The sequence below is a fragment of the Fibroporia radiculosa genome (assembly GCF_000313525.1).
Source record: "Fibroporia radiculosa TFFH 294 genomic supercontigs, scaffold3508, whole genome shotgun sequence".
NCBI lineage: Eukaryota > Fungi > Basidiomycota > Agaricomycetes > Polyporales > Fibroporiaceae > Fibroporia > Fibroporia radiculosa.
This window is the reverse complement of record NW_012133387.1, coordinates 40,467-67,264: the sequence shown is the minus strand read 5'-3', so window position 1 is coordinate 67,264 and position 26,798 is coordinate 40,467. Positions and strand designations below refer to the sequence as shown.

The 26,798-nt window shown below is 53.5% G+C and overlaps 9 protein-coding genes across 9 annotated transcripts; 3 read left to right on the top strand and 6 right to left on the bottom strand.

Moving 5' to 3' along the window:
- Positions 1-353: 353 nt before the first annotated feature.
- Positions 354-4,626, bottom strand: FIBRA_04839 (uncharacterized protein; the record flags this gene model as incomplete). Its single annotated transcript, XM_012326625.1, has 16 exons — positions 354-400; positions 450-486; positions 569-710; positions 813-979; positions 1,041-1,211; positions 1,439-1,565; positions 1,713-1,869; positions 1,947-1,952; positions 2,022-2,044; positions 2,098-2,236; positions 3,134-3,434; positions 3,488-3,541; positions 3,597-3,816; positions 3,984-4,157; positions 4,212-4,316; positions 4,373-4,626. 16 exons carry the CDS (start codon positions 4,624-4,626, stop codon positions 354-356), a joined length of 2,124 nt encoding a protein of 707 aa, XP_012182015.1.
- A 372-nt stretch (positions 4,627-4,998) lies between these two features.
- On the top strand, positions 4,999-9,893 carry FIBRA_04838 (uncharacterized protein; the record flags this gene model as incomplete). The annotated part of the gene is made up of 12 exons (XM_012326624.1): positions 4,999-5,358; positions 5,409-5,588; positions 5,652-5,759; positions 5,813-6,050; positions 6,105-8,185; positions 8,269-8,582; positions 8,642-8,789; positions 8,841-8,979; positions 9,035-9,112; positions 9,160-9,309; positions 9,360-9,618; positions 9,680-9,893. The coding sequence occupies 12 exons, from the start codon at positions 4,999-5,001 to the stop codon at positions 9,891-9,893; spliced, it is 4,269 nt and encodes a 1,422-aa protein (XP_012182014.1).
- A 455-nt stretch (positions 9,894-10,348) lies between these two features.
- On the bottom strand, positions 10,349-12,413 carry FIBRA_04837 (uncharacterized protein; the record flags this gene model as incomplete). Its single annotated transcript, XM_012326623.1, has 5 exons — positions 10,349-11,182; positions 11,240-12,083; positions 12,133-12,202; positions 12,253-12,324; positions 12,380-12,413. The coding sequence occupies 5 exons, from the start codon at positions 12,411-12,413 to the stop codon at positions 10,349-10,351; spliced, it is 1,854 nt and encodes a 617-aa protein (XP_012182013.1).
- A 381-nt stretch (positions 12,414-12,794) lies between these two features.
- Positions 12,795-13,413, top strand: FIBRA_04836 (uncharacterized protein; the record flags this gene model as incomplete). The annotated part of the gene is made up of 4 exons (XM_012326622.1): positions 12,795-12,881; positions 12,941-13,043; positions 13,094-13,200; positions 13,252-13,413. 4 exons carry the CDS (start codon positions 12,795-12,797, stop codon positions 13,411-13,413), a joined length of 459 nt encoding a protein of 152 aa, XP_012182012.1.
- A 569-nt stretch (positions 13,414-13,982) lies between these two features.
- Positions 13,983-15,296, bottom strand: FIBRA_04835 (uncharacterized protein; the record flags this gene model as incomplete). Its single annotated transcript, XM_012326621.1, has 3 exons — positions 13,983-14,770; positions 14,827-15,232; positions 15,282-15,296. The coding sequence occupies 3 exons, from the start codon at positions 15,294-15,296 to the stop codon at positions 13,983-13,985; spliced, it is 1,209 nt and encodes a 402-aa protein (XP_012182011.1).
- A 1,056-nt stretch (positions 15,297-16,352) lies between these two features.
- FIBRA_04834 (uncharacterized protein) lies at positions 16,353-18,754 on the bottom strand (the record flags this gene model as incomplete). Its single annotated transcript, XM_012326620.1, has 7 exons — positions 16,353-16,559; positions 16,615-16,739; positions 16,792-17,086; positions 17,140-17,211; positions 17,360-17,413; positions 17,468-18,409; positions 18,470-18,754. The coding sequence occupies 7 exons, from the start codon at positions 18,752-18,754 to the stop codon at positions 16,353-16,355; spliced, it is 1,980 nt and encodes a 659-aa protein (XP_012182010.1).
- A 2,022-nt stretch (positions 18,755-20,776) lies between these two features.
- FIBRA_04833 (uncharacterized protein) lies at positions 20,777-22,791 on the bottom strand (the record flags this gene model as incomplete). The annotated part of the gene is made up of 17 exons (XM_012326619.1): positions 20,777-20,847; positions 20,903-21,331; positions 21,390-21,447; positions 21,507-21,534; positions 21,585-21,644; positions 21,705-21,805; positions 21,868-21,907; positions 21,960-21,975; positions 22,030-22,041; positions 22,103-22,127; positions 22,184-22,215; positions 22,269-22,294; positions 22,346-22,371; positions 22,427-22,444; positions 22,507-22,516; positions 22,587-22,685; positions 22,742-22,791. The coding sequence occupies 17 exons, from the start codon at positions 22,789-22,791 to the stop codon at positions 20,777-20,779; spliced, it is 1,101 nt and encodes a 366-aa protein (XP_012182009.1).
- A 226-nt stretch (positions 22,792-23,017) lies between these two features.
- On the top strand, positions 23,018-23,350 carry FIBRA_04832 (uncharacterized protein; the record flags this gene model as incomplete). Its single annotated transcript, XM_012326618.1, has 1 exon — positions 23,018-23,350. The coding sequence occupies one exon, from the start codon at positions 23,018-23,020 to the stop codon at positions 23,348-23,350; it is 333 nt and encodes a 110-aa protein (XP_012182008.1).
- A 1,433-nt stretch (positions 23,351-24,783) lies between these two features.
- FIBRA_04831 (uncharacterized protein) lies at positions 24,784-26,195 on the bottom strand (the record flags this gene model as incomplete). Its single annotated transcript, XM_012326617.1, has 3 exons — positions 24,784-24,996; positions 25,055-25,866; positions 25,964-26,195. 3 exons carry the CDS (start codon positions 26,193-26,195, stop codon positions 24,784-24,786), a joined length of 1,257 nt encoding a protein of 418 aa, XP_012182007.1.
- Between the last annotated feature and the right edge of the window lie 603 nt (positions 26,196-26,798).

Below are 26,798 nucleotides of genomic sequence, written 5' to 3'. Positions count from 1 at the left end.
TAATCCGCTTGTATTGAAATACAATCTGCGACATCCAGTCATACATGAAGATAACAAGCGATTTCATAATCACTCCACAGCAGTGACGAACGAAAAGACACCTTGACCACAAATAACATGATTATCGAGGCTGATTTAGTGGGAGCCAAGAAAAATATAGTGCCATGCAAGGGTGATATAGGAACACAATACGCGCATGTAAGGTATTGTAGCGTTATGATTGCGTGACGGGAACTGACCAATGATGTGCGAATGCGAAATGCGAGGGAAGGCGAAGGACGAAGACAACGTGCGAACAGCGACGGAGAGCCGATGCGAGTTGAGATTGGAAGCGAATATCGAAAATTAAGATGTTAGAGCTTGAAATTGTCGAAGTACGGGTGATGGAGAGCGCGCTTGGCTATATGATGCATCAGCTATATTCATACTCAAAAGAGAGGTTGTCAAACCTGATATGCGCTTGCTGGTGTCATAAGTCAGCATGAGCTGAAGATACACGAATAATAGATGAGCAAATCACATAGACTGACAAGAATAGAGTCAGACTCGAATCCGACGCTGGACATACCTTTAGCAGATCCAAACCTTCATCATCTAATGTTGGTACGTGATCAGCCAGATCTTGAGCAGACCAGTGGGGGAATGTTGGTTTGTAATCTGGTAATTGCTTGACTCCTGGCCAAGACTCCTCACTAGGTGTCCCAAGCACTCTAAAGAAAACACGTTAACATTGTGAACACGAAAGGACTCATCATTGGTCGTGGAAACCGATCTCGTGGATCGAATGTCGATGAAAAGCTCGGAACACGAACCTGAAAATCTTGAAGATCTGATCAATCTCAGAGTCTCCTGGAAACAGAGGGTGTCCTCTCATAACCATCTCCGCAAAGATACATCCAACCGACCACATATCGATCGCAGTTGAATAGTGACGAGACCCCAAGAGGACTTCGGGTGCACGATACCACAAAGTGACAACCTGCAATAAGATTAGCCGACTGTGCATGTATCGCAGGGATATCAGCGATTAAAATGCGCACCTCGTGAGTGTATGTCCTCATGGGTATCCCAAAAGCCCTTGCGAGCCCAAAATCCGCGAGTTTCAAGTTATCATATTTATCGATGAGCAGGTTTTGCGGTTTCAAGTCGCGATGAAGAATGCGATGCGAATGGCAGTAGAGGAGACCAGAAGATAGCTGGTGAGTGAATTTCTGCGAGAGACATTGTCAAAATCGAAATAAATGACAATGGAGATAAACGAGATGAAGAATGGTCACGTGACTCTCTCGACATTTCTTCACCGCTAGAAAATATACTGCATGAGGGGCGCCAGGACGCGACAGCTTCTCATAGCACGCGTCCAACACGCGTCATTTGCATGCAAGAAATCGAAAAACAAGTTCCAAATGTTTACATAAACCGAGCACAGAATACTCACCTTTACCAGATCCGGAGTAATAGGATTTCCAACCTGATTGGCTTGTTCCATATATCTCTTCAAATCAACGTCGAGGAATTCGAATACGAGATACAGCTTCTGATCAGCGTGGACTATATCAAGCAGTCTGTGAAATTTCGGCGGTTCATGTCAGTCTGTTGCTTCACACACGCGGCAGCAGACAAGTGGGAGACAAGTGGGACAATTGTGAAGAAAAGTGAAATATTAAACAACAAATGGCCCCAAAATACAAAATATCAACCAGGAAACGTACCTGACAACATGGTCGTCCTTCAGCTCTTTCAGCAGACTGATTTCTCGTATAGCAGTACTAGGGACTCCCTCGTCTTCCGCCTCGAGCCTTATCTTCTTCATGGCGACCACTTGGTTGGTCGTTACATCGCGGGCCTTGTAGACAACACCATACGTGCCTGGAAAGCAAGGAAAGTGCAAAGATCCAACGCGAATTAATAGGAGAAACTATCGGGAGCTTAGAGTCGCCACACACCTTCACCTGTAGTGCGAGATTGATGAATGCACAAATGAGTTCCATGTGGAGCACTATGAATCCACTCGAACTAACCAATCTTCTCGATCTTGGAGTAGCTGAAGGTACAATGCCGTCAGCTACCGCCACAGTCGACTGGGATAACATGCACCGACCGTTCCATATTGGCGGAAGAATCGACCAGACAAAGACCGTGCTACTATACCGAGTAAACAAATAGACGAAAGGCGGGGGGACGACTTGGGGGAAGAGGGTGAAGGACGGAAAGACGAGAGGGAGAGCGAATGTCACTTTGGACAACTTGAGCTCAGGATATGCATGATCACGTAAGCGCCGGTGTAAGTCCGAGAAAGGAAGTGTTGATGCAGTGCGGCAGGCAACACGCAGCTGCACAAGGCCAGAAACAATAGACAAGCGCGGCCACAACGCAAATTTAACCCATCCCACGTAAACGACCTTGCTCTATCCACGCAAATTGCGACAGCGTTCGCGTCTCGAGCAACAGTGAGAACCGAGATAGACATGCAAGATGCATCATGTCACCATAGGTAATCTATTTACTTCGAATACCCTCCCCCCGATGAATATTTCCTGAATATTTCCGAAATATTTCACATCTATAGCACACCGTATCCCCGGTCAAAGAGCGGTCGGTCTATGATATCAGCCGATGTGGCTCCTGACTGTCCGGGCTCCACTAAGCACATGCAGGTTCGCAACATTCAAATCACGGATTAGGCTGCTTGAAAGGAGACTAGGACGCGAGCCATGCAGCCCTTCCGATCGTGTCATACTTTCGGACCGATCTACGTCTGGGAACGATGTGGCCAGTCCTATCGAAGCTGCGTTGCTGCGGTCAGCCCGCCCTGAGACAGGCCGTAGTGAGGTGAAGACTGAAGCCGTGTCCAGTTCTTGATTGAATAGAAGCCAGCCCAATGACGAGATCAAAACGTACTCAAAGCTATTTTATCAAGGCAGTGTGGAGCCGGTCAGCAGATAAGTCTATTTCAAATATTTTTGGAGTATACTCTGTGTCCATTATCCAGGTCGAGGCCAAGTCATCCCCTCCTCATCCCGCCGGCGCACCCTGGTAACGTCAATATACTGGCCCGGCCAAGATTCTTGGGCTGCCAGACCCATATCTTCAATGCTGCTGGGCTCAGAAGAAAAAATCAGAGACGACGTACTACGATCAATGATATTGACCTCCGCGTCGTTGCCGTCGTCATCGTCCTCATTTGGGTCCCAGCGGTCATGCAACGCGCCAGAAGGATTTCGTGCACGATCAACGGCGAGATCCTTCATAAGCCTGCTCACGGAATCCTCCTTTGCCGCTTGCAGCGTCTCTGCCCGCGCTGCACGGGCGCGCTCGAGCTCAGGAAGATACTCACTAGCGTGGAAACCGAGTGTACCAGAAGTTACCATAGCGTGGGGGTGAATAAGCGGGAGAAGAACATTGAGCACGACGACGGAGAGCCGCGTACCGCGCTGGCGCCGAATGGAGGAACTTACTTGGTGTACTCCGTCCGACATGCCTCCACCGCATCAAAAAATTCTTTCACTCCTGCTCCCGTCATACTCGAGACGCCAACAGCCTAAAGTACTCAAGGCGTGAGTATTGTTCCAACGGCGAGAAAAAAGGTGAATGACCGTCAGATGTTGGTAAAATTCATCCAGCACGAGACTCATGCTGTTCATGAGACTGTTCATGTATGTTGGTTCGCCTTCATCGTCTGTAGTGCCACGGTGGGTGGCCAACGCAGCTTGGAAGGCCTCAAAATCATGCATCCATTCTAGAGCAAAATCATGAGGTTGAACATCTGTCTTATTGAAGACGAGGATGAACGGCAATTTAGTCTTATATAGAATGCTACATGTCTCGGTGAGTATTTGGATCTATAGCGATATGGGATTACCGCCGGTGCATGGACCATGTCTATGTTGGCAGTCGAGCGTTATGTCAGACATAGCCAAACATATGCATGCTCCAGCAACGTGCGATAGCGATAGCAATGTCGTCAATCAGAAATTGCGTACCTGCAGGCGTATAGCATATTCGACATAAATGTTGCGGGGGCAGTTGTCCTCGGCGTATCTATGATGTATGCGACGACCGTGGGCAACGTCGAAGCAACCGCATCCGTGATGATAGCTCCCGAGGCCGACCAGGTGAAAATCTCAATCTGTCCTGGGGTGTCCAAGATAATATAACTGCTCACCCGTACGATGAGTGCGTACGATAAGGCAAGTGATACGGCCGCTTACTCGACTTCCTGAGCTCGCTTCTCGACTAGATCCAGCACCTGGTCAAACTTGGTCGTGAAGAGGTTGAGAGCGGTCAAAATTCCCCCGTTCGGTCCAAGATTATATCTTCATGCGATAATAGCAGCATGGTGAGAAACAGAGCTCAGGACTGAGTGACAGACAAGCAAGGTGGAAGAACCACACACTGCTTCATCACTTCGTGATAATTGACAGTGTCCCGGATGTCTATGTTTGCTTCAAAGGGGACATTCGTTACGGCTGGATCAAGGTTGAGGATATACGGAGGTGAGGGTGGTTCAAGAGAGTGCTGATAGGAGTTTATTCGTTGCACGAAGGTAGATTTTCCTGCGCCGGCCATGCCTATGGTTATAATGACAATTGGCTTCTTCTCCGGCGAACTTGATTCCGAACTCATCGCAGAGACAAATGGCTCGTTGATATGTTAAATTGAAGATCCTCGTACGGAACAGCGACACAAATAGAGGTATTAGAGACGTTATTTAGCAGCAATAGTTTGAAGTTGTGGAAGTGGAAGTGGACGTTGCAGAGCCTCAGCTACGAAAAGACGCGAGCTAAAATAACGTAAGCTAAAAAGTGAGCTCTATTTAATCGGGCGCGCGAACTCGACATTTCCATATAGGGTGCATGTGAGTGCTGACGTAATTCATCGCGTCTGTGGCACAGTTGAGCGCCGTGCAGCCGTCTGTCTTGTTCTTGTGAATCTTGTCCACTGTAAAGCTGTCGCTGCCTATTCGTTTGAGGGTTCCACTCTCTGGTCTCTGCTGAGATGGACTCAACAGGGCACGGAACACGCATGCAAGGCGCTTCCGGTGGAGGCAGGAGTCTTTCCAAGAACAAGAAGTGGGTCGCCGGGAAGAACAGCACCAGCAACGGTCATGGAAGTGACAGTGAACGACGGGAGCGCGGCGGACTTGCTAGACGACGCGGAGGTAGAAACAGAGATGCTACTTCCTCCTCACCTTTCCTCAGTATCCCTGACGGTAACGAACATGAAGATGCTGCCAGCGGCACAGACGAAGAGAAAAGTTTCGACGATGATGGCATGGGCGAGGATATTCATATTGATAGTCATACTGAGACACCAGATCCAGAGACGCCACAAGAACGTGAACGTTTCTGGCAAGAAGTAAGTTCCGATATTACACATACAGCATGGAGCAATTTACGTTCGTGTAGCTGGTCAAAACTCGAGAAGCAGAACGTAAGCGAGCTATAGCGGAGGGCAAAATGGATGATCCGACCGTCTCAAAACGTCTTGACGAAGCTATTACGATGGTTGGAACGTGTATGGACATGTGTCCCAGATTCGAGCGGTACAGACGTGAACGGGAGAACAACCTCGATAAATGGGAAGTGGTAAGTAATCGGCTGATTCAACATGGCTAGCCCACCATCGAAAGCTACGCTGGATTATTCTAGATACCGGGAACGAAGCGGGTGGATCATAGACGTGCCGTCAAGATCTACGAACGTGCTGCTGGGGATAAGACGTTACCGTCTGATTTGCGTCCACCTACGGTGCTGAAAGTGAGTTCATGTTCCTAGGATCTATCTGCATGGCCACTTATTGTCTTTGGTAGAAAACGCTAAATTATCTGTTCCACGACTTACTTATAAGAGGTGGCTTCACTCAAACTTACGATTTCATTCGTGATCGTTCTCGTGCCGTGAGGAGCGATTTCACCATGCAGCATGAACAGGGCCCACTTGCCATTGAATGCCATGACCGTTGCGCACGGTTTCATATCTTGGCCCTTCATCTTGAACGTGAAAATCCTAGATTTTCTGTTGCTCTAGAGGAACAGCAGCTTATGAATAGTACGTTCTTCATTTCTTTATTGTGAAGAAGAGAGAAGAAACATATATCTGTAGCATTACAAAGCTTGAAGGAATTCTATGAGGATCAGCGAGGCAAATACCAAGCCCCCACCGAGCTGGAGATGCGTGTCTACCATCGACTCATCCACATCAGAGATCAACGTGAACGACGCGAAGACATTCCCGATGAGATCACGAATCATCCCGTTTTTCAATACACCACACAATTCCGTCTACACGTACAAGATAAAAGTGCACCTATATCGAAGACGTCACGCCTTGTTGTTGACGCAGAAGGCATGCAGATTTTTGGTCAGCTTGCGGCCGTACTCAGAGAGCAAGGCGATGTCGTGATGATATACCTCGTTGCATGCATTTTGGAGAGACTTTTTGGGCCGGACACAATCGATGATATCGAGGCTATCCGCGGCGAGTTGACTGTTCCGCAAGTCATCGATGGTATTTCTACGCCATCTTCAGGGCAAAGTTTAGTGGATGCGATTGCTCCTGCGTTAGGCCACACGTCAAGACAATCTGGTACACTTCCGACGCCGGTACCCACGAATCCGCCACCATTTGACGCCACCGGCGTCACGCATGGCCTTTCATCCTTCGAACAATCTGCTAAAACTGTTTCGGCATTTGGTAATTTAGAAACTACAAGCGCGAGTTCACCGATGGCGCCTGCAACCTCCGCCTTTGGAAGCCTAACCTCTACACCCAACGTATTTGGTACGTCTACTGTCTTTGGAGGGTCGAAGTCGGGATCAGTTTTTGGAGGTGCTGTGAAGTCGGTCTTCGGGACGTCCGCCAATTCGTCAAGCTCGCCCGCGATACCTGCTCCTGATCCAGCTCCGACATCTCAACCGGCCCCGTCTATATTTGATGGATTTTCTTTCTCTCAGGGAAAGAGCACTACTGTGCCCTCGTCTGGCGCCGCAAAATTTCCATCAATTCAACAGCCTGTGCTATTCGGGGAGAATGCTAACGACTCTTTCCTGACATCTGGGATCGTTCAACCAGCTACTCCCCCGTCAAATAATTCGTCCTCGCCTTTGAATCCGAACCCTCTAGCGCCGTCTTTCACGCCCAGAAAATCATCCTTCTTCTTAACACCTCCAATCAGTGCGCCTTCTCCACCAACTAGCAATTTGCCAAGTTCCCCAAGCAAGATCAGCAATTTTTCCTCTGGAGCAACCGCACTATTCTCATCAGTTCCTTCCACCACTCCCCCAACGCAGCCGCCTTTTGATATATCATCTCTAAATCAACGGGAGCAAGCATCGGCACTTGGCGACGTAGCGGGCCCACCTGCTCCACGCATTATTTCGAGACGCCAGACTCTATGGGATTTTTCGAGTTCTTCGTCGTCTCCTCAGTCTCAGACACCAATTCGTGACCAGGGATCTATCTCGGTACCTCCTGCTCTGACCACAGGTCTAGCGTCACCGGCATCGCCGCTAGTGCCTCCCCCCATGAATAAACTGCCTCCCCTCGCGCTGCCCCCTACGCCTACCGCCAGATGGTTTGATCCTAATTCACAAAACAGTCCTTCCACCTCGAGCGTGAGGAAGAAATCTATCCTTAGCTTCCCGGCGCTTCAGATGCCCGCCTTTGCGCCGTCTGAGATACTAAGTCCGTTGCAGCTCCAGTCGCCCACGGCTTCGAGGCTTTTCCAGGTGCCTGCAGGAAGCCCCTCTCCTCAGGTGCCATATTCCGAGTCCCTCAAGCCTACCCCTCAAATCCAGACACAGGAAAAGATCTCCATCAACGGCCACTCATCTCTCCATAAGGGGAAAGGGAAGGAGAAAGCTGTTGTTGTCGATCTCGACGCACGATTATCTGAATATCTAAAAACTGCACCTCTAGTCAGAAGGTGTTTTAAGCTGTGGATGAGGAGGGCTACTGACAGAGCAGCGTGGCTGGAAGCCTGCCGCCGGAGTGACGCTTATCAAGCGAAGGTGCAACGAGAGCGACTATCAAAAAGTCTCAATTCCAAGCCTAGTCAAAGTCAGAAGACGAAGCGTAGAATCTCTAGCGTGGAACCGTCAAGCGTCAAGCGTGCAAAGCGAAGGGTCAGTACCTCCTACGTTCAGCCACTTGCAGACGAGGATTTGGCGCGTCGATTGAAAGAGGTGCAGCATTCCCTCTTGCCCGGTATTGGCCTTTTCGCGCGAATCGCAATTCTCACGATACAATTCTTGTTCCCTGTTACCAGAACCATGCGGAGCACCAACGACGGTGGGCTCAAGGATCACTGCTGCGTGCTGTGCGTGCCCAGGTGCGAAATCAGAGTCTGGATGGGTGGATCCCACCAGCCATGAGGATATGGTTGTCGCTAAATCCGGAGAACGATGGGACGGCGATCTGGTTAGAACACAAATTCGATGTTCCTGCCTCTGGTGTATGGGACTCTGAGAGTGTGTTCTCTATTCCGGCCGATCCTGCTGTTCCAGCGACTACTCGTGGATGTCCCGGGGTCATCGTTTTTGAGCGTACACCCCTTGAAGGGATAACTGATGAGCTTGAAAGGTATGCACTTCGCGCAGAGCCATAGCCCGGCTTCCTTACTGAAAGGGGATGTTCCGCAGAAAATACAGAATACTTGACGATTGCGCTCGCCTTCGAGACCTCATAGCAAGTATCTCTTCTAGCGAAGATTCATTTAGTCGGACACTCGTGACCATACAATGGTCGGACGGTGGTGAAGCGGAGAACGAGAGCGATTTCCTTGACATGGTGAGTTTGCGCGTCTGTCTGTCATCCAAAAGCGCTGACGCGCTAGAGTAGACACGCAAGGTCGTCTCTCAGGCATACACTTTCAGTATTGCCTCCAATGCAACTGACCTTGATGCCAAGTTTACCGAGTTTTTGGAGAACGTGCATATTGATGTCTTGGATGTAACCAAGACGCGAGTATCATGGAAAAGTACGTTGTTCATGTTGGTACATTGTACGATTTAATATTAAACACGAATGGGCAGGTCTAGTATCCACTTTCCAAACGCCATTTAAGGCAAGGATGTCCGATTGGCTCGACCTCTGTTGGGTGGACGACGCGCGTAAGTGTATAACAGTTGCCTGCTCGACTATTCTCATATTGATATAGTGGATTGGTTCCGCTATGGGCATGTATTGGAGGCTATCAAATATACACAAGTTGAAATGGCTCAGACGATGCTCGTTCTTCTTGGGCACCCTCCTAAGGTCCACGTCAAAACCCCAGTAGATCTGGAGACTCCTTTACATTTGGGGAAAGGTACGAGTACTCCTTCCCTGACTCATCTAAACCACCTCACTAGATTATAGGATACATGATGGGTCCATTCTTAGATGCCCATGCCGATTTACCCGTCGCGACGGTTGCCAATATGGTCGACGCAGAATTATCCTCGATTTTCAGCTTGGACATTCTCGCTTTCCATACTAGCGTGCCTAAGTTCGAGAAGTTTATCGAATCACAAAACGATCGTCTGCGAGAATACCTTCTCACTCCCATTCCCCCCCGTAACGACGTGCGAGGATCTCCCAAGCGAAAAGCGGTAGATGATGACGTCTTGACGGACAGGTGCGTCCGTGTGTGCTCGGTGTTCAAAACCTGAGGTACTGACAGCCTGTTGTCACTGCAGTCTGCAAGCACCTCAATCAAATAAACGCATGAGATCGACCAGTCTCACCAGTGCTGATCTCGGGATGCCAAACGGGACGGCTTACTCACCACCGCCCAGCACCATAGTGTCGACTGCGGGCGGCACAGATAGCGCCGACCGACCATATGTTACCGTCGCGATGCTGCGGTCATTGACTCGAGACGTGTTGAAGACGTACGGCCAGAAGGCGTAGTCATTCACATGTCCGTTTCCTCTGTGGCTTATGCTATTTCTACGTCGTACTGCTACTGGATCCCTATAACATACTAACGGAATATATGTATCGATATTCGAATGTACACAAACTTCATCTACGTGCACAGTGTACAGACGCCAATATGTTGTTGACGTCTCCAGCCGAGACAAGCCAGAATTAATGGACTTTGACATGTTAACACATCCGATATGGTGTAACGGCTAACATTGCCGCCTTTCAAGAGGGCGCGGCAGCTCGGGGTTCGATTCCCCGTATCGGAGGATTACATTTTTGTTGACTCGAGCCAACCGGTACCTCCCTACTTGCTTAAGTTTCAGCCAAGTCGCCATTTTGTTGTTTCCCATCTTTATGTGCACAGTTGGAATTGGTGCTCTTGACCCTCAATCTCACTGTATGGTTTTATGGTCTAGTACATAGTATTGATCAGAGACCTATGAGCTCAGTCCCAATAAGAGCCCCATCAAGTCACGCCAATTCCGCCGAGCGACGACCCTCGACCCGCCTCCGTATTCCTCTCCCAGCCACTCGACGAATCGCGCATCCAATCCGCTGAAAGGTCCCAACTCAAATGACATGACATCCTTTGGTGTCAGAATAACCGTGGAATTACTCTCTCCACTGTCGTGTCTGGGCTGAGACCGACGCTGAGGAAGGAGCTCTGCGAGACGCGCTAGAATGGCAGTCGTATTGACATGGAACGCTTGAAGGAGGGCAAGCGTAGTTATAATCTGCTGCGTCCGCCGTGCGCCCTGGCTCTCTTCGATGTGAACAGACATAGCAACGTCCTTTGCCGTGGGTTCCGAGTCGACAGGGTCGCTGGGCCCTGCCGCCGGTGCGGTGCCCGAGCCTTGGCCGTCCCCCTTGCTGGTAGTCCACGACCATACGGATAGACTGCTCGACTTGGCCGAGCGCCGCTGGGTCCGCCCGGACGACGTGGACGCGTCGTACGCAGGGCGGCCTTCAACACCCATGCCCACATGGCGCACGTACGAGCGCGACTGCTTGCGCAGAGACAGACTTTCCTCGCCTTCTAGACGGATGCTCCCCCAATTCTCCCACCGCCCGCCCGGGGCACCGCACGAGAGAGTCGGCTGGGTGCGCCAGGAGCCCATCCAGAGTCCGGCGCACACGACGCAGACGTCCTCGTATACGCGCCAGATGTCCGTCCACGAGCTCGTGCTCTGGCGAGAGCCGAGGGACGGATCGCAACATCTGTCCATGTGCTCCCCGGTATCTAGTTGGAGCAGGCGCTCAAGCTCTGTCCACTGTAAGAAATAGTGATTTAAGAGCCGAATGGGTGAAAAAACCGACGGGAGACGTACCAGCTTCACATCACTCCATGTGAATCGCACAAGGGACAGCCGATGTGATGGTCCCCGACCGTTTGACTGGTCTACTGGCTTGGACACGTAGAAAGTGGGGCGGGTGTTGGGCGTCGATGTTCGGAGGTCAATCAGAAGGTCGTAATATGATGGTTTCTCCAGGAAAATCGCATCCGTCGTGCAAGCAACCCACCCACGGCCTGTCCGGCTTTCCTCTTCAAGCTTGGAAAGGTCGTTCAGGGTGACCATGCCCAACACTTTCACGCCTGCTGCGGACTTGCCCTTCAGTTTTCTATGTGGCTCATCGTCAGCGTCAGGGAGCGTGTCGTCTTCTCCTTCGGTCTGATACTGGTAGCAGATATCGGCGGCGACTTGGCAGAGGATGCAGGCAGCTTCAACTGGAGGGAGGGTATATATAAGGATGCGCCGACGCCCGAGAACGTGCTTGTATAGCGTCAAGGATGAGGGCCCGATGATACGGAGGAGATGGGGGAGGTGGGCCGTCGGGTCGGTGTCGGGGGCGTCGTCTTCCAGCTCTGCACTCCACCCATTCCAATCCCCTGCCCCGCCCAAGTCTGCACGGCGGACCTTGCGCTCTTCAAAGAACGCCCTTGCCGGGTCCCAATCGCCATCCAGAGGCACCAGCACGTCTCTGTCCTCTATCGACGAGTACATGGAGCGGAAGACCTCTTTCAGAGCAGGTAGGTGAAGCCATGGACGAGGTCGTGCAGATTTGGCGAGCAGGATGCCGAGCGAGGAGAGCCGAAAGCCGCGGTGTCCCTCCTCTGTAGTCTTCTGTCGGTGGAACACGCATACGCCGGAGTGCTCGCCCTTTGTGAAGTATCTAGACAGGGTCTGAACGACATGGCGACGACGGCGACGGACAGGCTTACATGACATCCCGCTCCATCAGGTGCAAGCCGCTCGGTAGGCAGCTGAACTCGACATGCCCCAGGTCCAAGTCTGTGCGGCCCCATAAGCTGCGAATGGGAACGTTGTATGGCGCACACTACCATCACTTGCTTTCAGCGACCAATCTATCACGTTCCCTTGGGTCGGGTGGAAGGCGGCATGGAAGATCGCAACTGCGCCGAGTCGTTGAGGCTAAAGGGCAGCAGTGCGAATAAGCCTGCGACATACCTATGTCCTGCGGTATCTTTCCCTTCGAAGACATATTGTCAACGACTCACGGGCAATGGCTGCCGCACTTCTCGCCTCGTCGTGCCGTAGAATGCAAGTTATAACTTGAGGAATATGCGAGAGTACTGAGTGGTATCCAAGTGGTATCGACGTCGGAACGAGAAGAAGAACGGATCAAAACTACGACCGATGAAGGTCCTGCCGACTCACAGGATTACCAAAACAAAAGTTATCGGGAGTGATCCGGCTGCATCCGCCGGGAGTCGAACCCGGAGCTAGGCCATGGGAAGACCCAATGTTACCGCTACACCACGAATGCTACACTTGTCGGTCTAGTAGTAGTAATATGTGTTCATGAATAGCCCTATTCGCAGAGAGCTTAACCGAGATTGCCACCAACTCCTTTGGACACACCATGGCGTCCGCCGCACAACCCCAACAAATCAACGTTACAGACCTCGATTTACCCCAGCTTGCAGATGTCCGGCGCCAGCTAGAAGAAGTACCCCTCTCTTCTGTGTCCCTCGCTTCTGGACCTCGTCGCTGATCGCTCCCGCCCAGGAACTCAACCACCTCTCGACCTCGTTTACTCAGCTCCGCCAGGCGCAAGCCAAGTTCCGAGCATGCATCGACAACGTGAAGCAGGTCAAGCCAGATAACCAAGGTGTGTGGCTGCGCGCGGCTTACGAATACTTGGCTGATTCCGCTCGACAGGCAAAACGGTGCTCGTCCCGCTGACGAACTCACTGTACGTCCCGGGGAAGATCCACGACTCGGAGAACGTTATCGTCGACGTTGGGACGGGTTACTATGTGAAGAAGGTGAGCCCCTTACCCGTCTCGCCATGCAGCCTGCTCAGCACTCCGTCTCAGTCTCGCGCGCAGGCGCTGAAGCACTACGAGGCAAAGGTGGATTTCATCCGCACGAACCTTGAGGCGCTGCAGGAGACGATACAGAAGAAGCAGGACAATATGAATTACCTCGTTAATGTAATGCAGGCGAAGCTGCAGGCGTCCAAGAATGCAAAGGCTTGACTGATCATTTGTCCCCTACACACGCGTGTGAGAGCCCTCGCGCTCCGATCGGCTCTTATAAGTTCAATCTCATTCGCCACCGGGAATCAAAGGCAAAACGAGCCATAGTATTCAAAATCATACGAACAAGGTACATGTACACAGATGGGGATTAAAGAGGAAGAAGAAAGTTCGCATAGAGGTATGTTTTTGTCATGGCCGAGCCCGCTATTCAATACGCCGTATAAGGGACGGAGACATAGATTCTCTGAGAAGGAATGTCACTGAGTTGCAGGCAGGTGGCAGGCAATAATGGTGCGAGAGGAACCCAATCCTAGCGTGTGCAGGACGACCAACCTGCACTTTCCACGAGCCCAATTGCTGGGGTTGACCGTCAGAACCAAGACGGAGGCACCGTTCCGACAGCCCATCCGTCCCCCAAATGTGGGACGAAACACTTCTGGAAGTCGGATCTGATCCAATGCTAAGTCTATGAGGCTAATTATGACGATCAGCCAGGACGCTGAGACGTCACCGACCCAGATCGACGCACCTTGAGCGGCTATGTTTTCCAGTCTGCGTACACAGGCTTAAGTATCCGGGTCGAGCTTCTCACCGCGCGCGAGGACGCGCACAACACGGCTGGGCTGGGCCACTGCCTCCATCATTGCCATGACCGCAGGAGGGCGCTCGACGAGTCCGCCACTCGAGCCCGGGCGGCCCGAGGGCGCACCGCCGCGCTCGCCGCCACTACGCAGGTACGAGTTCCTCCGTGCTCCGCGCTTGCTGCGCTCCTCCTCGCCCGAGCGACGGGTGTTCTGCGGCGAGTGACGTCCGTTTGCTGCTGCGTCTCCAGCGGGTCCGTTCGCTCCAGGGGGCGGGGACGGCGCCACTTCGAGCACCGGGATTCCGGCCTTCGCCGCCCACTGCGCTACGAGCGCACCAGACGAGCGCGGTTCGTGTCTGTTCATCTGCGGTGCGGGAAGCGGCACAGGAGACGAGGATGCATTGGAGTACGGGATGTGGATCGCCTCGGACTGCGCCTCGGGGGCCTGCGAGAGTACGGCGAGCACGACCTTCCTGCCGCCGTGGCCCGGGTCCGCGTCGGACTTGCGTTCAGGGGCGTCTTCGTCCGCAGCGTGCTCGACTTCCCAGCGCGCGCAACAGATGGTGCGGCGCACCCACTCGGGAGAGCCAGTGGGCGGGGCACCAGGGAGCTGCCTTTCGACAATGGAGTCCCAGGGGACGAATGCGTCGTCGCGCTGCACGCAGATGCGAGGGTTGGTGCCCACCTGGGCTTCGAGGATGCGAGATGCCGCGCGAGCACGCTGGGCGAGGGAGCTCATACCCTTCTTGAGTAGATCGAGGGTGTTGAGGGCTGAAGTGCGTCACACGTTGGGAATGGTCATAATTGAGAGGGAGGAGAGCGCGCACCTTCGAGCGGGACGATGACGATCTCCTCTCTGCCGTCACGACACCATTTCTTGACCTGGGCGAGAGCGTGGACGAGCACACTGGCATCGACGACGACGATATCAGCGTCCTTCGGAGCCTTTGCCTCCTTCGGGTCCTTCCATCGCACCCTTTCGTCGCCGTCATGATCGACTCCTTCGCCGTCCCGCTTCTTGAGCATTTTCGCAGGGAGCGTGCGAGGACGGCGTCCGTCGGGGTGGCCATAGTTGTAGTAATTATCCGTGGGATTGGAAGCACGCCGCTCTCTCCAATTCCCCCCTGGGCCTGTATTCGAGACGGTCTTTTCGAGCTGCTGAACCTGATGATTGAGGAATGCGGCACCGAGTGCGCGGGACATCGCCAGCTTGTTAGAGGCGATAACTGGGCCCTGGGAGACGGCTGTGAGTGAAGCACTGGAGACAAGCGGAGCGACGTACTTTGGTATCGGCCATGTTTGCAAGATGCTAGTGAGTGCTGCCGTTCGCTTGAGCTGTGGCTTAAGTAGGGAGAGAAGGAGCGAGTGCGGCGGCTGACTGCGCCTTCTGCTGACTAAGCTGCTCCCCACCATCTTGGACCCTTGGGTCATAGGGACTCACCCGCCTGTCATATGCGGATATCCGTGGTCTCGCACCTAAACGTGTGGAAGACAGATATCTGGAGCCTGCAAGAGCGAAGGTCGAAGGAGGTATCTGCTCGCAGGAGACCAACCCGCTTCTGCTCAACTCAATGCGATGCCCGCCTTTTCGGAACTCGATGATCTGTGCCCCGCCGCCGCCGTGATGAATTCCAGTGGGCCCAATTGTGCTCCTCGAAACTGCAGTGAGCAGCCAACTAGTCACACCCAGGGTCTTCGCGGTAACGCGCGGCTGACGTGCACCCATGTCCAGCAAGACATTCTCACCCATTCTAGCATCTACGCACACGCCGGGCCCCTGCGCGCGCTGACCGTCGGCCTGTCGATATGACATCGCCTCTTGATCAGAGTATCGGTGAGCTATGGCCTCCGCAAGTTTCGCGCACGGACCCCTCCCGGTGGCCCTTTTGGCCAGCAGAGGTGACCCCACGGCGGTGTTGCGGTATCTTTCTGGCGATGCAAGGGCGCTTCTCCAGGTCGAACGTGCGTGCATGCAGGATATAAGCTCGTGTCTGCGTGCCCAGGCCTGGCCGAGATACGAGACTGGTCCCATCTCCAAGCAAATGCCAACACAACTCCCAAAACTGAGCAGTGTCTTACATTACACCGGGCAACGGTGACAATAGTTGGATGGTGAAAACATGACATTACATTCCATACCTAATCACGTACATACACAAATCTGCTCCATATACACATCATACAACAACACCCCCTGAACGAAATTACTTAGACTAAGGAGATGCAACCTATCAAATGACCGGTTGGCCAACGCCACTCTTTCAACATACACTCCCACTCGAGGACGACTTGCTCAACAAGTACGCGCTGCACTGTCCACTTCCACGCTCGGGCGCTGCATCCACTGCAACGTTCAATAGTACGCGAGCGCAGTCCACGCAGCGACCGCGCCAACCGCCGCCGCCGTAGCGGTCTGCGCAATCGTGCTCACAACACGCATCGTGCGCCGGCGCTTCGTGACATGAGGCGAAGGCACCACGACGAGTGCCGACTCCTCCGCCCCGGCAACCTCCGCCTCGTCCGCCTCAGTTGAACGTTTGCGCTTGAGTGAATTCACGGCCTGTGCGATCAAAATGCGATAAGACAAGACAGCGTCTCTAGTGACAGACACGCACCGGCTGTGGAGGCAAGAGTGTCTTCACCTGCGCGGCAGTCTCCTCCACCCAGGTGCGCGCAAGCCTCATGTGCTCCAACTCACGCGCGATCTGCTGCTGTGCATCCTCGCGGATCGCTTTCACCTCTGCACACCCAAGATCAGCGAACAGAATCGCCACGGAATTTCTGGAACATACCCTGCTCCCACGCTTCCTTGATACCGCTCAAGAGGTCTGTGGCTGCACTGTCCCGCTCCGCATTCCTGGCAAGAGTGAACTCTTCCAGCTTGGCGATCTGCACCTGTACAATGTCTAAGCGCGACAACGCATTCGCCATCGCACTATCTCGTGCCGACGCTTCACTTGCGACCCCGACACTGACATCCTGCATGTGCTCGTCGAGCCCGCTCATGCGGTCCCTGATCTCCTGGACATGCTCATCGACCCTCATTTCGTCTCGGTAGCGGTGGAAGCGCAGCTCAGCAATGGCATCCTGGCCACGTCACTCTCAGCAAGTCGGTCTCTGAGACGCATAAGCATGCTTACCGTGTTTCTGTCTACTCGTTCCTCCAACGCTATTAGGTCAACGGAGATGGTAGAATGTTGATGGGGAGGCTCCTGTCCAATTCATATTCAGTAGACATAGACAGCATGCTCACACGACAGACTTGGCGAGGAGCGACAACGGAGACAGATTTCTCTGCAACCCGATCCGCTCCTCACACAAAGTTTATCTCTATGTTGAAAATAAAAAGAGTATGCTCACCATGTTCCTGCTCACTTGCTCGTCCGACGCTGTCAGGTACTGAAGGACAGGTTCCTATATATTCCTTATTCAGCATGAACGCGCATCAAACATATCCACACGACAAACCTGTCGAGAAACAACAGGGCGCGATTCTTCCGTATCTATCACATTGTGGCATTCTTTCTCCTGCTCCTTATGTTTGTCAGTCACAATCTCGACGTCCATATCCGAACTTTGCGCCTCGTGCTCAATCTCGGCGGGGGCCGGGCTGAGGCATTTCTCATCGCCACTCGTCACACTATGATACACGCTGGGATGGTCACTAGGAGAAATCGAACCCTCGGTAGGGAAGTTGTCGTCGAAAAGGGGAGAAGGAGACCGAGGCTCGGCTTCGGGCGAAGGCGAAGGCCAAGCTCCGATGACACTCGGCTCTGGCGCATATAGTTCGCCGCCAGGAGGATATGGTGAGAGCAGACGGAATGGCGGATTGACCTCCACTTCAGCAATAATTTCGGGCAGTGGTTCAGTGATCGAGTCGTACAATGCCTGCGCGCTGAACAGCGGGCTAGGAGGACCGATACACGCGTGTATGGGCGGAAGGAAACTTCTTAGTATCTGGAGCCGTCGCTCTGCATCGCTCCTTATGAATGGGTGTCCCGATGGACTTGAAGCGGGTAAGACTATCGAAGGCAGGGGCGGAGGATGTATTTCCTCGATGTCTGAATCATCATCGGAAGACGAGGACGACGAATCACCAGGGAATCGATAACGTCCGTTCGAGCCATAACGCGCAGTAGGCGAAGGCGTGGTGCTGTCCATGGGCGTGGGATTCGAAGGCGAGTCTTGAACAGGGGTCGTAGCCTGAGCGCTGTCGCCGCCAAACAGGAGCCTTACGCGAACTGTTATAGGTCTGACGATGCTGTCATCGTGGCCAACCGTCTTGCCGAAAGTGATGATGTCGCCATCCGCAAGGACGGTGGGCACGGTGGGTGTAACGGGCTTGGAGACAGTGTCACCAGGGCGTAAGATGTGGGTACCATGGTGAGAATTGAGGTCGACAAGATATGCCTGTAGGAAAGACGAGCATAAAGCTCATCGCGCATACAATCGATCAGCATATAAGCTCACATTGCCAAACTCCGTGAGAGTGATCTTTGCATGAGTGCGACTGACGACGGGGCAACGAAAGAGGGCGCGATCCGAGCACGATGCGCTCCTGCGCTGGCCCTGCCGGGACATGCGCCCGACAGTGATCTCACGAGTTCCCGATTTGTGGTAGGTTAATACCTCAGAGGTGTGCTCGCCGCCGCTTTCGACGTGCAGGGCAATTCCTATCGGCGCAGCAGTCAGCGAGGACGCCTCAGAGGCACGATAGGCTATACCAGATATGCTGGGAGAAAATGGACGAGACATTGCCGAAGCTGTACTGATTTGAGAGATGCGCGGACACTGGCCACTCACTGGGGGAAAGCTGAGGACCAAGTGAGTCGCCTGTCGTCGCCCAGTCCAGCCGGTCCCGCATTATGTAGCCCTAACAGACGCCCAAATCCGCCCCTTTCCGGACATGTGCACGTGACTCGCGATTCATTAACGACTTCGAGCGCGCACCGCGGCGCAATTCTTCCTCTTTGGTCGACGGCGGCTCGACACAACATCACTCAAACTCGCCGTCGCCCTCTCTATTTCAACAACCATCCCTACACTCGTACATGTCTCCAGGCCTTCAAAATGTTCAAAAATGATGAAGGAACTGACCATTCCTGCTGAACTCTGGGACGAAGTCATTGACCACCTTTGGCCTGCGCTGTTGGCCTGCAGCCTCACATATCGTGCGTGGCTCCCAGAGACACAGAATTACTTATTCTACCGCCTCAGGATCACCAGCTTACCGAGACTCAATCGCTTCGGTCGAATGCCATTGAACTCGCCAAGTCTCGCGCTATGTGTCCGCCGACCTGCATTGATTTCCGGTTACCTGGTGTAACTCAACCCTGTCCATGCAGAGGAATGATCGTCGCTCCTGAGGAAGCTCCAGAGCCTGTACGGTCTCGAGTTGAAATGAACGAACGTTTGTGAGGCAAAAGATATGAGCTTTCAGGCTCTACATGCCTCGCTCTCGTCCATGAATATTCGGACGCTGCGTCTCCTTGAAACAATGCTTCACCTGTAAATGATCCGGCCGTCAGCTTGATATTTCGGGCCCTGCAAGTCACTCACCTAATCCTGTCCGCCTTCATATCCTGGAGCTACGTGGCGGCTCACACTTTCATTCCTGGGCCTGGCTTTCACGGGGACTTCTATGCGGCCGTCTTTGAATTGTTCTGTATCGCTTGGATATAATACAGACTCACAAAAAGAACTCTGACGCCAGGTGAGCCCAACGTGACGCAAATTACATCTCGCTCTCAATACCCACTCTCCTAGCGAAGTTTCCCGAATATCCACTCTCCTCTCAAATTTGCAACAAGTTCTCTCTCTCCGCCTGATCTTGGTCGATGACCTCACCGTTCCCATAGATACGCCGATGATGGAGAATGCATGTGTCATCCTGCGAAACTTCACATCGGCACATCTTGAACGGCTCAAAGTTAGTCTTCGGTCCGGCGGAAGAGAAACGTCACTTAGTCGGAATCCCTGGGAGAGATGTCGGCGGCCATTCGTGGGCAGAGTTTTACCGTGAAGCAGGTAAGGTCAAGACCGCACCTGGAGGTTTACATCGAATTCGGTGATGCGATAATTCCTACCCGTCCCAACATCGAACCTTGAAGGAATGTCAATATTTAACCATATCCTTGACCATCGTTCCTCAATGATAGCGGGAGCGATGCAGACTGTAATTTGCCTACGGGCGCAATTGAAAATCTGGAGCCGTATTGAGGGGTGCCTTGTTGGTGATATATTCAAACACACTATTGAGTTACCAAGCATTCCAGAGGTGCGTCCATGACTTAAACAGATCACCGCAACAATTGATAGACGAGTAGTTGACAGAAGATATAATTAAGTCGACCGATCTATGATGGCGCGTCAATGAAGTGTGCCTCCGCTTGGAGGTACTTCCAGTAATATTCTTGTGCAATCTATCCTGAAGGCCTGTACAGAATATATCGAAATGATCGGCTCGCTGAGTGCGAAACGCACGCAGGATGCCAGTAGTATGCCCGTCGTCACACGTAGATCTTGGCGTACGATCGCCATCTGATTGTATCCATTGTTCCCGCGAAGAATCAATACAGTCAATAACCTCTGCATTGTGCGCTCCTGCAGCACAAAGGCATGACGTCGTAAGGTCCGATGCTAAATACAGCATACACGATACGAGCATCACGGTATCCTACAGTCCCAATCCTGTTATACTAGGGGCATCACTGAGAATTAGAAACTAGGCAGAGATCTACCAATTAAAGTAGTGCAAATACAGTAGTGATTCGCCAACTATCTCTTCATTGCGCCGCCCAGGCTCAGAGGCACGTTCCGAGTGGCAATCGACGTAAACATGTGAGATGCTATGAGGGACAGCCGTTTCAATATCTCAGCGTCTTCTGCGGGGCTGTCACGCACAACATGCAATGACTCCGCCAGCAGAGTACGTCGCCACGCGACCAGGCGGGCTGCACTGCAGCGCAAAGCGTAGGTATGGGAAGGCCGAGAAAGCGGTTGTACCGTAAAACTGCGTGAGTTCCCAGAAACTCAGCCAGCCACGCCACAGTCTACCATGGGGATCGATTCTCGCGCACAAGTAGACGTCAGCGAGATCGGGTCTACCACGCTGGTGAACTGTCGCGTAGGCGAGAGGTAAATTTAGCGCAGCGAAGCAATAGACGGGATGACATGCCTGGACTGATTTCGGCCAGAGACGGCTGCTGTCAGGCGAGGACACGTTGTCCGACACTGTCCCTTTGTCAAGGGTCACCGCGCATGGGGCTGGCGAGATCCGCTCAAGGATCGTTGCCCGTGCGTTTAGATTGGCGAGGAGTGAGTTGACATAGACTGTGGGAGTGAAGTGAGCACCATGGAGACGATGAGGGAATGGCGGGTTCTCGCTTACGCTTGCTGAGCATGAAATAAAACGCAAAATAGATAAATCCGTACGGGAAAACGATATACTAGGGCGAGGGAACGGGATTTAACGCTCGTTTCTCTGGAGAAGACATGGTATTCTTACCGTGGCAAGGCACAGTATGGCGCATATGCTAGATTGCAGACGTTGGTTCAAAGTAATTCTTATCGAATATGCACATACCTCGTGAACAGCCCCGTATTGATACTATAGACTATCAGAATTGCGATAACCGAGTCCGTGCTAGAGATCATGTAGTTAGGTTCAAGCAGAAGAGAGTGTATGTATGGCCGTCACTCATACCATCTGATCCCGGTGCGGAGTCGGCGCAGGAGAAGACATTGTGAGACGGTAGTCATACCGTCAGTGAGGACCTCAAACGCAAAGCCGACATATAAACTCCACTACACAGCAAGTTGAAGGTGGGATGAATGGTGGGATCCATACATATTATATACGTACGCACTGAAAAGTGATGAATGTCGTAGTACGACTTGATTTGCAACCTGGACACGGTGATTCAGGTCAAAACACTCGATGAAGAGAATATGCGCCAACCCCCGGATCGCAAAGTCTATAAGACTCGTCAGTGTTCCATATAATGAATTGTCATACAATGCAAACTCACAGAAACCATCCGCTAGACGAGCGATGAAAATATAAGCACGGTGATGCGACATCATCAACAGAGTCGGACCAACCAGCAATATACAAGGAGAGGACACCCTTCATCGCCACATATAGTTAAATACAGCTTGGCAGCAAAAGCATTCGGCACTCACGATCAACAGCGGCAAGATCATGGCTCTGCTCACTGGATGTAGTGTACGTCGGTACCGATAAAGCATATAGTCGCACAAAACGCACGTTTCCATAACCGATGGCTGAAGACCCTACAGTCGAAATTCAGCAGGTGAGTTTGCACAAGCAAAGCCTTCACTCACCCCCGGACGATACTGTTGCTGACATTCTGTTTGGTGTCAGTCTTGCCTCTCAGCATGCATATATGCGAAAAAGCCACGAACCGAAACCATGATCATGGCCTTGCAGGTAGTGATGCGAAATTCAATGATTGACCGAATGACATTAAGCCAAGAACACGTACCATAATACCCCTGGAAAAGCGAATAAAACGAGATGGTCCTTGTCATTATGATGCAACCGTGAATAATTGTTCCATCATACCAGCTAGGTTCCAAAATGGCCAGCGGATCTCCAAATTTCAAAACGACGTAGTAGTACAGCGAATACGTGATCAACGCGATGTGAAGACTGTCGAGGATCCTGTCCGGAATAAGGGCGATCAGCAAGACGCTGTGGAATCTGAAACCAGGGACTACCATATGACAAAAACCTGTAACGTCATGATGATGAGCTCCGAAAGCGCCATCACGTAGTAGCATAGCGGACGCACCAGGTATCGCAGGAGTTGCGGATCCCGTCCATGCAACTTGTAGTAAGTGAGTGTCTGCAAGCTAGTTATGCCATACAAGCTTTGGGTCGGCTTCGGTCAAGCACGGCTCGCAATGCGGATGAAAAGATATACACTCACATGGCCGCAGCGAACTGGCCCAGAAACGCGGCACCCAGTGTGCTATTGTATTCCATGACTGCTCATGGACGTTCCCGGCGACGAGAGCGTTGGTAGAGGGGGTGCTGAGAAGGATGCGCAGGGCGTAGGATGGCGGGAACACGAAGACATGGTCGGGAGGGGGGATGTGTATTTATGCCATGAGGCGTTATTGGGACGCACAGGCCTGGCTATTGCCAGCGAGCGGCATCGATCAGAACTTACTTCCTCCGGCATCGGCACCCTCCGCCGGCATCACGTTGCACTCGCCCCCGCGCATTCTCCTGAGACTGATGCAGCCTGCCTCCACCTCTTCCTGGAGATAGAACTCAGTGGGAGCCAATTCAAGAAAGCTGCTGAAAACTGGGCAGATGGCTAGCCGAGCAGTCGAAGTACTGCATCATTCTACTGCCAAGAACGTAGATGCGATCAGGCTTTCCTATTCTAGTTAGCCCGACTTGTCTGACAGTGTTTATTAGAACGGATCATCCACAAGATCTATGCAGCATGCAGCCGACCTCCGGAAGCAAGGCAGAGGGATATGACCTCGAGCATAGCTCAAACAAACGTCAGTCGAGCTCGGAGTCAGTGAGGGATCTCGTCCTCGCCTGGAGTGGAAAGCAAAATCGTCCATCAGTGCTCCTTCCCGACGGACTACAATTGCATATACAAACCATCTGTCTACACAGCCTGCCACTGTCTTTGTCAAAGCCACTCTGACCCGAGCAACATGTGCAAGATTTTCTGCAAATTCTGCGGACGCACCTGATCCTGCGGTCTGAGCGCTGAGCCTTTACGTCAAGATGCGCCAGGAATCGGTTCGCGGTGACGACGCCTCTTCTAGCCACCTCCTTCCAACCGATCAGAGTTTGGCCGCTATAACACCGAGATGCGCGCAGACGTTTCATGCCACGGCATAAAAGTGAGCCCATCCAGGTGGAAGGTGGACGAGGTGGACAAAACCGTCTATTCAATTCGCGAATGGTTGGGATCCGAGAGGAACGGTGTCAACATGTGTGCTCAAGGTGCATTTGAAAACAGTACAAAGTCGCGTGGTCAATCGATGTCGACCACGAGGAGCCTCGGAACCCTTTTCGGTCCCGCACTGCAAGGCGTTTTGGGGACTTCTGAACAACAAGGCGGTCATGAACCGCGAGCTTCTGTATGATATCGATCCATGGAAGAGAACCCAGTGAGCTCTGGACTTTGCCAAAACCACACCAAACTACTATCACAATTGTCAACTTCCGCGAAACGGATGAGCTGTTCTGTTGAGACGCAACGACCCTCTGATCTGTGAGCAGTCCGGTGCCCATCTGTTTATCGGGTCGTCATCCGCCGCGCTGGAGTTGAGACTCAACACCCACGGCAGGAATCGCATTCGGAGTGATCCAGAGCCACGGTGGGTCGGTCGAGGAGCGGGCCCTGAGGTAAGTAGAGTGGCGTAGTCCACCACATGTGCCAAATGGCGTTCGCGATGTGGATCCATCTTCGCAACCTATTCAGTAGTTCTCATAGCCTCAGCATCAAATCATGGGCACACCAGCATATGAATCAATGCTTCACGGCGGTATAGCCCAAAGCGAAATTGGTGCGGAGCAGGAGTGGAATAAGGATTAGACAGGCAAGCTTGGAAGACATGAGTCATGTATACTAACTTCAGACGGCGAATGAGAATGACGCAATAGGCGGTCACGTAAAACCGCAAATAGCTGCAAGACATTTCATTATCCGGCCTGCGTTACACGACATCAGCCTGGACAACACGTGCGTTTAGTCACAAAATTTCTGATACGCCGCCACGACTCATTATTACAGCTTTTGCTCCTGCGCCTCTTCTCGTGCCTCCTCTTCTTGAGCGACACGGATGGCCTCCAACACCTTCGAGTGCACCTCCTTTCCCGCAGCTACCACCCCAAAGTTTTCCCCCAGCGTCCTGCCCAAGCCAAAATCTAGGGGCTGCCCGCGCGAATCGGTGACCACACCACCCGCCTCCTCAATCAACACCGACCCAGGCGCGTGGTCCTGCACAGACCCGTAAGAGACACGCACAGCCCAGACGCAAACACGCGCGCGCACTCACCCAGATCTTCTCGCGGTACCCCGTGCCCGTCGGCATGCGGAGGTACACCCCGCCGTCCCCCCGCGCGAGCGCGGCATACTTCGCCTGGCTGTCCATCCGCGTCGGCGGGCGCGTGACGCCCAGCACCCGCGCGACGCGCGCGTTGAACGACAGCTTCGCGTGCGCCTTCTCGACGCTCTCCAGCAGGCTCAGCTCCGCCGCGCCGAGCGTGGGGATCGCGAGCCGCGTGCCCGCAGCAGAGAGCGGCGCGGCGAGCGGGAGCTGGTGCGCGCCGTGTCCGCGCACGGCGACGACGATGCACCCGCGCGGGGCGGCCGCGTCGGAGGAGGAGGAGGAAGAGGCGGGCAAGTTCGGGCAGCCGATGACGCCGAGCTCGACACGCGCGTCGACGACGAGCGCGAGGCAGACCGCGTACTGCTCGCCCCGCAAGAAGCCCTTCGTGCCGTCGATCGGGTCCAGCGTCCACATCCCTGCACGGCGCGCACGGCGCATAGAGTCAGTCCGGGGCAGAGCACGTATAGAGGAAGCGCGCGCACGTCCTGCGCGACCGCCGGGGTGGCTGCCGCGGTCGATCGCGTCCATGAGCTCGTCCGCGGTGTGTGAGTGGGCTGGGCCGATCCCCCATGCTTCTTGTTCTCCGGGCTCGAGCTCTGATGTGAGCGCGTCGTGTGCGAGCGCGACTACGCGGCTCCGCAGAGCCTCGCCCGAGGGGGCGCGCAGGTCTGCCGAGTCCTCCTCGCCGACGATGGCGTCCGAGGGGAAGGCGCGCCCGAGGATCGTGTTGATCACCGCTTGCGCCGAGAAATCGCCAACTGCGAACGGCAGACGCGGTCAGTCGCGGGCCTCTGGAATCAGCAGCGCGCCCCAAGGACCGCCCGCGTACGTCGGAGCAGGCGGAACGCGGCTTACCTGTGACCGGGCTCTTATCGTCCTTTGTCAGCGTCTCGTTTCTGACGAGCTTGTTGAATACGGACGAGGTGAGGGCACAGGCCCGCCGTACGGCGGCGACGGCGACCTGCCTCTCGGTAGCGTATGTGAGAGACATGAGGAAGAGGCGTGCGATGCCTTTACCGGCGGTGCGCGCGAGCTTGTGAGGGAGACCATGGGTCGCGCTGCAATTCTTGCGCCATGGCGTTACCATCGCGTCGGGCGCCAGGCGTTAAGTCACGTGCACAAGTCTACACTCGGCGCCCAGGGCAAGTATGTATGTATTCATCCGATCATCGTTTGAATGCTCTCATGAGCCGAGTGGACATTCAAACCTGGCGGCCTATTGTGAGTCCGTCGTCGGCGCCGCAACAACTCCCGACGCGTCTTTGCCCAGTGCCATCCCGCGTCTCCACGGTAGGGCAACGATGGCGGTGGCGCATGAGCATCCGGAGGTGGGTCTCGATGGCATTATGTGATCACAACATGAATCCCCCAAAGTCAGGCTGTACAAACGCGTGCTGGGGAATCCCACACCCTAAAGCTCCAAGCGCCACTCATCGCGACCAGTCCTTCCTCAGAGTCGCTATCCTGTGGCGCAGCACCATCGGCTTCACCACGCGCACGCACATCCTCGCGGACGCCGGCGCCCTGTGGCCGGGGGTGTCTCCAGACACTCGACAGCGCGCCATCGCCCACTAGAGGGGCTCTACACGCCCGCTCCGGCAGATGCGCCGCGCCGTTCGCCGGTGGCAGGCCCTGCGCCGCCGCGGTCGTGCGGGGTCCGGCGGGGGTAGGGTCTGGCCCGTTCAAAACC